The sequence below is a fragment of the Myxocyprinus asiaticus genome, chromosome 16 (assembly GCF_019703515.2).
Source record: "Myxocyprinus asiaticus isolate MX2 ecotype Aquarium Trade chromosome 16, UBuf_Myxa_2, whole genome shotgun sequence".
In the NCBI taxonomy this organism is placed as follows: domain Eukaryota; kingdom Metazoa; phylum Chordata; class Actinopteri; order Cypriniformes; family Catostomidae; genus Myxocyprinus; species Myxocyprinus asiaticus.
In genome coordinates this window covers 23,296,799-23,305,110 of record NC_059359.1, presented here as the reverse complement: position 1 = coordinate 23,305,110, position 8,312 = coordinate 23,296,799, and the positions used below count along the sequence as shown (strand labels likewise).

General features: G+C 35.9%; 1 protein-coding gene across 2 annotated transcripts; it reads right to left on the bottom strand.

Moving 5' to 3' along the window:
- Positions 1 to 80: 80 nt before the first annotated feature.
- Positions 81 to 8,218, bottom strand: rnf41l (ring finger protein 41, like). 2 transcript variants are annotated; one of them, XM_051721091.1, is made up of 8 exons: positions 8,164 to 8,218; positions 5,469 to 5,561; positions 4,803 to 5,009; positions 4,169 to 4,308; positions 3,509 to 3,535; positions 3,169 to 3,331; positions 448 to 568; positions 81 to 356 (listed from the first exon to the last, which is right to left on the bottom strand). In XM_051721091.1, the coding sequence occupies exons 3-8, from the start codon at positions 5,006 to 5,008 to the stop codon at positions 108 to 110; spliced, it is 906 nt and encodes a 301-aa protein (XP_051577051.1). In that variant the 5' UTR covers position 5,009; positions 5,469 to 5,561; positions 8,164 to 8,218; the 3' UTR covers positions 81 to 107. The 2 variants fall into 2 exon arrangements, with proteins under 2 accessions (XP_051577051.1, XP_051577052.1); XM_051721092.1 differs by lacking the exon at positions 3,509 to 3,535.
- Between the last annotated feature and the right edge of the window lie 94 nt (positions 8,219 to 8,312).

The following is an 8,312-nucleotide window of genomic DNA, read 5'->3' as shown; positions in this document are numbered from 1 at the left end:
TAGTGACGAGATGTGAATATTAAGGGTAGTGTTGTTTATTAGCATCATCTGACATCATGTTCATTCTTCCTTATTGTTCTCCCCGAGTCTCAAGAAAAGCAGTGTCCTCAAATAACGGTCAACTCTCTATTCTTCCTCTTGATGCAATCCAAAGCCAGGCTGCGGGGGCTCGACTTTTTTGGCCCCTCAGCAGGTGGTGTTGCTGGTGCAGTGGGAGTGGCTGGTCTAAGCCCCTCCTTCTTTAACAGTCCAAGAAGCTCTGCTTTCTCAAGCTCCACCCTCTCCAACTCGTGTCTGCGTCCTCTCTCTGCACCCAGTAGAACACGGACATCTGACATCACACGGGAGAGCTGGCCCTTAGCGCAAACACACAACTATCAGTTACCCGGTCTCCCTCATTTATCAGAAAACATTTGGATGTTTTATTATTTATTCTGCATATTCTACCTTAAGTTCATCCACCTCACTCCTCAGCAAACTCTCCTTCTGCACCATGTGTCGTCTTTGGGAATCCAAGCGAGATTCCATTTCATGCCTCACCTCTTCAACCTTGCAGTCTAACTCTGCCCTATTGCAAACACACATTTCCCCCACTTTTTACTAGGGATGCACCGATCGCTGATATTTACGGCCAATTATTAACCAAATTTAAACCATCAGCTTATATGAAAAAGCGATGGTTTATTTCATTAATTATCGTCACACTGTGTAAAAACTCTGTGAATTCAAATGCATGAACCAGAATTAATGATCGCCACAGAATGTAGAAGGGTTGACACTCCTAAGAACATGTCCTATTTAATTTTTAATAATTTTTGTTCTCACATTAATGAGGAAAACCCTTCATTACAGAAGTGACAGTTGTGAAAGCTGCACTTACCTATACATCAATAGGTATATGTATGGTATTCATTAGAGGTACGTTTGCACAACAACTATGTACTAAAAACGGAAAAGTTTTTTGTTTACGTTTTTGAAAAGTTAAACGATCCCCGTTCACACGGATCCGCGAAAAGGACTAAAAGCGTTGTATTATGCATGACAGGCCAGTAGTTGGCGATGTCACTTTGTAAAGAAACACTACGCGCCTGCGCACATGAGCATTCTTCCACAGAGCGGTGAATACAAACAATGAAGATGGCGAAAGCATCGAGCAATTTTGTCTGGACGGACGATGAGGTTGCTTTATTACTACAATTACTTTGCTGAAGAAGCGTCAATAAACTCAAAATCTTGAGCAGCACAAACACAGTCCTGTAGTCCGCCATTGTAGTTTTGAATGTCTTGCGCGTTGTTTTGAAGTACTCGCGCGCATGTCTATAGACTTTTTTTTATTTTTTATTAAGAAAAAAAAAAAAGAGTATGTTACAATTATTAGAGTATACAATAAAATACAATATAAATGTAACAAATAGATGCACACTAGGGGGGCTTAATATAGATTTACATAAAATATTCAAACATTTACAAACTTTCAAAGTTTTAACTGCTTTTTGCTTAATAGAAAATCGGTCAATATAAAGTTCCATTTCTTTCTTGAATGATGTAAAACAGGGTTTTTTTTTTTTATAGGAAAACTTACATTTGTGAACATGGAATTTTGCCATTAAAAGAATAAAATGTATTATATAAATCTGACTGTGCTTGTCTCTACACTTCTCCAGAAGACCAAATAATAAATGTTTCTAAAACAGCACAAATTGGCCATCAATGTTTTTTGTGATAAAAAAATAAATAAAATAAAAATAAAAATCACAAAGATTTAGCCAAAACGGTCTTACAAAATAAATGAACCACAGTTTCAGGGCAACTGTCACAAAAAGTGCAATTAAAATCAATATCACCTTTAAATTTTACAAAGTGATGTTTCACTGGGTAAATTCTATGTATAATTTTGAATGATACCTCCTTAACTTTGTAATTCAATATTGATTAGGTATAAGCCAAACCTTTTTCCACACAATATAATCTGTCAAACGATTCAAATATGAGTAAATATAAGGCAGAGACACATTGTTTCTTTGAAATAACGCTCTTATGGATCTGTTTTGTGAGTTAAGGGGAAAAACAAAGATTTCCTACATAAGAACTTACTATAGTACGTGGGGAACATTGTTGAATGTTACTTCTTTTCTGATGTCTAAACAGCATACAGATTTCAGGAGATATTGCACCAAAAACTTTTGCATAGTCCCCTGGTGTTACAGGAATTTTATACTGTGCCAAAAACTCATTGTAAGTGAAAAGATAACCATTTAAATTAAATAACTGATCCACCGATATAAGCGAATGTCTATTGAATGAACACGCCATACGCGTGCGCATGACGTCATAGTTTTCACAAATTCGCGTTTTTGTATGTTCACACGAGACGATAACGGCATCGTTTTCAAAAACTTGCGCTTTGAAACCCGTTTTCAAAAGTTTGCTTTTTCAGGCCCCAAAACGCCGTTGTCGTGTAAACGAACAGACAAAACACATAAAAGTTTTCCGTTTTAGTTGTTGTACGATTACTAAACCTTGAAAGCTAAAAAAATCGACTGGATTCTGCGATTCAGTCAGCATTGTGTAAGCAAGTAGCGCCCTCTGGCGGTGTGGATTTCATTTTTCATTATCCAATATACCGCAATAGAACTTAAACAAATGTAACTTTTTCTTTTTCCATTATGTGGTTGACATTTCCGTGGAATTGCCGACATATGCTTAATATGTACTGTACAAACGTAAAATGTGAGTTATATTGTTTTAAACTGCAAAAATGCTTTAGAAGTACAAAATAATGTTTTTCACATCATTTTTTTTTTTTTTTTTAATCTTTTTATCTTCTATTTATTTTTATTGTGGCTCTCTTTAAAATTTCGGCCTGTCATATGTTCAACTTATCCAATCCATGTTCAATGGAAATTATTTATTGTTAGAACAAAAGCTTTTGTACTTCTTTGTACATATTTAAAACATAATTTCTGAGCAAAAAAGTAATCTGATGACAAAATAAGGTATCAGGCAATATATATATAAATATATATATATATATATATATATATATTTAAATCGGTATCAGGCAAAAAGTTTCATATTGGTGCATCTCTACTTTTTACATTCTGTAGTCCAACATAACATCAACAAATTGGCCACAGTCCTCATCACTTCAGTAAAGTGTTTTTCTACCTGAGCATGTCCAACTCGGCTCGAAGCTCAGATACACAGTTGTGTTGGGCTTCCTCTGTGTTTAGGATTGTGTATCCGCAGCCACTTGCACAAACTCTACTGCTGTACTCACAGACACACAGGTGAGCTTCCAGAGAGCGTAGTGACACCTGAACAGGGCAGCCTGAATGTTGCCACCAACAGAAAAGAAATGATGGAAGATAATCATAGACAACAAAACAAGATGACACACTGGCACATAGCAAAAGTTCATGCAGAACAATACTGAGAAATTCTTACTAAAAGATCTAGCAAGGCACACAGAGTTTGCACAACGCACACAAACACACAATGCACCTACCACAGCGGTAGCATAAGTATTCGCCACCTGCATATTTACATACACACATACATACATTTCCAGGGTTAGGGAAATCTACATTTAGTTTACTGATACTTTTTAATGTATATGTGTGTAGTTAAAGGGTTAAAGGCCAACAAGTACAATTCTGTCATCATTTACTCAACCTCATGTTGTTCCAATCCTGTATGATTGCTTGCTCTTTTGTTTGTACAATGAAAGTGAATAAGGGGAGTGAGGCTAACATTCAGACTGACATCTCATTTTGTGTTCCAAGGTTTAGAAAAACATGAGGGTGAATAAACAATGATAGAATTTTCATTTTTGGTTGCAATATCCCAGAAATTTCTCAGATAGAGTTAGCTCATGAACTGAAAGGCTCAATTGTTTTACCTCCTCATTGGATGCCTGAGGGGGTCCCTCATTAATAATTAAAGATGTGATTACTCAGTTAGAGACATTCTACCTTGTGGTCACACAACGCCCATTCATCTGCTGTTACAATTGCATAATACATTGTATGTGTATATGAATGAGGCTGTGGATGCAGTGTACATGCCACCTGTTCCCTGCCATAAAAGTGCAGGTACTAAGACATAACTATACGCTTTAATACTGTGAATGTAAGTGTGCGTGCATGTTTGTAAAGTATGTGAGTACCTGCATTACTGCAATTCAGTAGAGCATAGTCGCACTGTTGCTCATGCCTATGAATAGACTCCAGAGCACATATGACCTCACAACCTTGTGGCCGAAACAAGCACCTCACCTGCAGCCTTGCTAAATCATTCCTCATGTATCTGTAACACACATTAAAATTTTCATATTAGATTACTAAAGTGATAGTTCACTCAAAAATGAAAAGTCAGTCATCATTTACTCATCCTTATGTTGTTCCAAACTCGTTTCTTCTGTGTAACACAAACTTAGGTTGAATGTCAGCCTCAGCCACCATTCACTGTTCTTGTAGGGAAAAAAGATGCAGTGAAAGTGAATGGTGACTGAGACTTTCTACCTAACATCACATTTTGTGTTCCATGGAAAAAAATGAAGTCATTCAGGTTTGTAACAACATGAGTGTGAGTAAATAATGACAGAAATGACTTTTTTGTGTGAACTGTCCCTTTAACAACAGTTGACAGGTACAGTTGGTATAATGAAAAGTAATTAAATGAATAGTCATGAAAAGGATTGCACTTACACAAAGACATAAGTTCAGTTACCTCATTACTTACATGTAATTCTGTTTACAATATTAACGGTATAAGAGTTACAGGTGCATGATGTTTGCTACCTGAATAATGGGCGTAGATGTGTGATGTCTAAAGGTAAGCGGTCTTCTGGACAACTGTTATGGTGGATGAGCCATCCATGAATGCAGGAGCTGCAAAAGGCATGTTCACATGGAGCCTGCAAAGGATCCTCCAACACATCCCGACAAACACAGCACAGCAGACCCTCATTCACATAACCCACAAAGCGTTCCAGATCATAGCCCATTCTAGAGGAAACACACGCATGCAGGAAACCACACTGAATAAACTGATGCAAAGTAGCGAAATAATAATAACTAAATAGTTATTACGTGGTTATAACATGTCACATTAACGTTATAGACATAAAATCATCTCAACCTAGTTTCTTAGGAAAAAATAATTAACACACAAAGATTAACCCATTACGCACATTACTAGATTTTTTGTTATCCTTCTGAATGCAGAATTTTAACAATACAATTTTAAGTTATATTTTACATTATAAAAAATAATGTGCATGATTTTGAATACAGTATGTTAATATAAAGAATCAAATACATGAATATAAATAGAAACTAATACTATACTAATTCATATTTGTTTTCAAATTAAATATGAATTAATTTACACTACTAATATAAGCTTTACAGCATCATTTATTATGATAAAAAAAAACAATAATATACTAAGTTAACATACTTTACCTGAGAGTCAGTGATGTCTTCTTTCTCTCTTTCCCTCAGGTGCAGGTGTTTAAGGTGGTCTAGTCAGTTGCCGTAGAGACAGCCAGATGGCAGCTGTTGGACAGAAACATGAGTGGGTGGGGTTAAGAGGGTTGAAATTCACTAGGGAGGGGGTTCTGGGAGCTGAGGTGAGTTTGGCATCTTTATTTATGCTCAGAAAAGACATTGTGTGAAGTGCAACACTTACCTATACCAGAGACAATGTAATGTCTAACAAATTTGCAAGAACACAGCACACACCTTCTGAAACCCCTTAGCGAGACCCTTTAGGAAACACGTTTTCATTGCTGTGATCGAATAAATAGTAGCTGCAGTGCCTGGCAACTCTGCACACTAATGCACACAAACAGACCATTAAAGGAATATTCCGGGTTCAATAATATTGATTACCACAAACATTAATTTTGACTCATCCCTCCTTTCCTTTAAAAATGCAAAAATTGAAGTGACAGTGAATGGGGGCCAATTTTTTAATGTTCACTCTTTCAAAAGTATAGCCACAAGACATAAACAATATGCATGTAAACATGATTTTAGTGCGATAAAATCACTTACTAACCTTTTCTGAGTAAAGTTATAGCCAATTTCACAACTTCATTGCCATGACAATGTAATGTCAACAAACCCTAAAATGACTGTAAATATGATTTAAACAAATTTACAGCTCAAATAATACATGCGTTTTAACAGAAGAATGAAAGTGCTTTCATAAAATTATACATTCAAATTTTTTACTTTAAACCCTCCAAAAATTGGCCCCATTCACTTCCATTGTAAGTGTCTCACTGTAAGCTCATTTTTTTTCTTTTTTTTTCTTTTTTTCTTTAAGAAAAGGAGGGACGAGTTGTAATTATTTTTTTGTGGTAATCAGCATTATGCCACAAATGCTGTCGATTGAGCTTAACTTGTTTTGAACCTGGAATATTCCTTTAAAGGAATAGTTCACCCAAAAATGTAAATTCTTTAATCATTTACTCACCCTCATGCCATCCTAGATGTTTATGACTTTCTTCTGCAGAACACAAACTAAGATTTTTAGAAGAAGTCTCTGTAGATCCACACAATGCATGTGAATGGTGACCAAAACTTCAAAGCTCCAAATAGCACATAAAGGCAGCATTAAAGTAATCCATAAGGCTTCAGTGGTTTAATCAATGTCTTTTGAAGCGATTTAATCAATTTTGGTTATAACAGACCAAAATGTAACTCCTTTTTCACTGTACATCTTGCCATTACAGTCTCTAGGCACGATCATGATTTCAAGCTTCCTAGTGCCTGATGCATGTGCAGAGCACTAGATGGCATTAGGAAATGTAATCAAGCTTGAAATCATGATCGCCAAGGAGACTGCTGATGTCAAGATTTATAGTGAAAAAGTAGTTATATGTTGGTCTGTTCTCACCCAAAACCGATTCAATGTTCTTCAAAAGGCATGGATTAAGCCACTGGAGTCGTATGGATTACTTTTATGCTGCCTTTATGTGCTTTTTCAGAGTTGAAGTTTTGGTCATCATTTACTTGCATTGTGAGGGCCTACAGAGCTAAGATATTCTTCTAGAAATCTTCGTTTCTGTTCTGCAGAAATAAGAAAGCAATACATGTCTGGGATAGCATGAAAGTGAGTAAATGATGAGAGCATTTTCTTTTTGGAGTGAACTATTTCTTTAAAACAGAGGTACAAGGCCCAGTGGACAAAAAATTTTTAAAAAATATATTTAAACAGTTGAGTCTTCTGATGGTAGTTTCAGTGGACTAAAAAACTTGAATATGGGCAGTTCAAACATACAAAACTGATCCAAAAAAAAAAAAAAAGTGCATATTTGTGAAGGATGGCAGGGTCAAGCATTTTTCCCCACATACATCTTGTGAGAGTTTCCTCAACAACTTTCCCTTATAAGTAACAGGTGGCCTGTATGAGTTTTTAAACACCTGCCTGGCAATGTGAGGGGCAACTGATCATCTCATTAGGGGGTCAGCATGTGTCTTAAGTATGTAACACAAGGTTATTGCTTTGCTGTACATCCGCATTCTCATTCATTACATATTTACAGTCGGGAGAAATATTTAAAAGTCTGAGTTTTTTAGAGGAGAGGACATTTGTGTCCCTGTCTGGACACTCTCACTGTCTAAATGAGCTCTGTTCTTCATGGATGTGGTGGGATTAGACAGGATTACAGTTTCCCACACTCTGATTGGATTATTTTCTACATCGCAACATTGCAGATTCACTTTCAGAAATGCAGCCACATAAAACATTGACACAACACATCCAAACATGTGTCTGTGCACATGCAAGAGTTAATAGCTTCTGATACCATAGAGAAATATCCATATACAACAAATTACTTCAATCCTGAAGTACTAGAATTAAAAATTACACAAATCTGAATGAACTATTTTCTAGTAGAATATTTGAGTTTATTAACATTTTATCAATCTCTACTATTATATTAATCAAAGGCATAGATATAAAGAAATTAATAAACTGAAAAGATCATTATGATTGTGTCAACTTCATAAAAAGACATTCTTAGCAGTAAATAGTTTAATGTCAAAGCCATAATTGTTTACAAAAGTCATATGTTCATGTTTGTTGTACATGAATTAAATACAACAAGCAAGGGTAGCTACAGAAAGTGTTGCACTAAGTACTTGCCTGTTTGAAGCTTGACAGGGATGAAAACTTTGAAACGTCTACCTCTGCTTTCTTGTTGACAACATTCCTGACAGTGACTTCTGTCAGTGTTGATTTTTGCTCTTCTTAAGCTTCTCCACTCCACCCACTTCATGCGACACTATGATTGG

Coding starts and splice junctions, on each gene's coding strand:
- rnf41l (XM_051721091.1), bottom strand. CDS start 5,008: ATGGGCTATGATCTGGAACGCTTTGTGGGTTATGTGAATGAGGGTCTG. Junction 4,309..4,802: donor CATCTACGCCCATTATTCAG/GTAGCAAACATC, acceptor TGTGTGTTACAG/ATACATGAGGAATGATTTAG. Junction 3,536..4,168: donor ACTGAATTGCAGTAATGCAG/GTACTCACATAC, acceptor GTAAATATGCAG/GTGGCGAATACTTATGCTAC.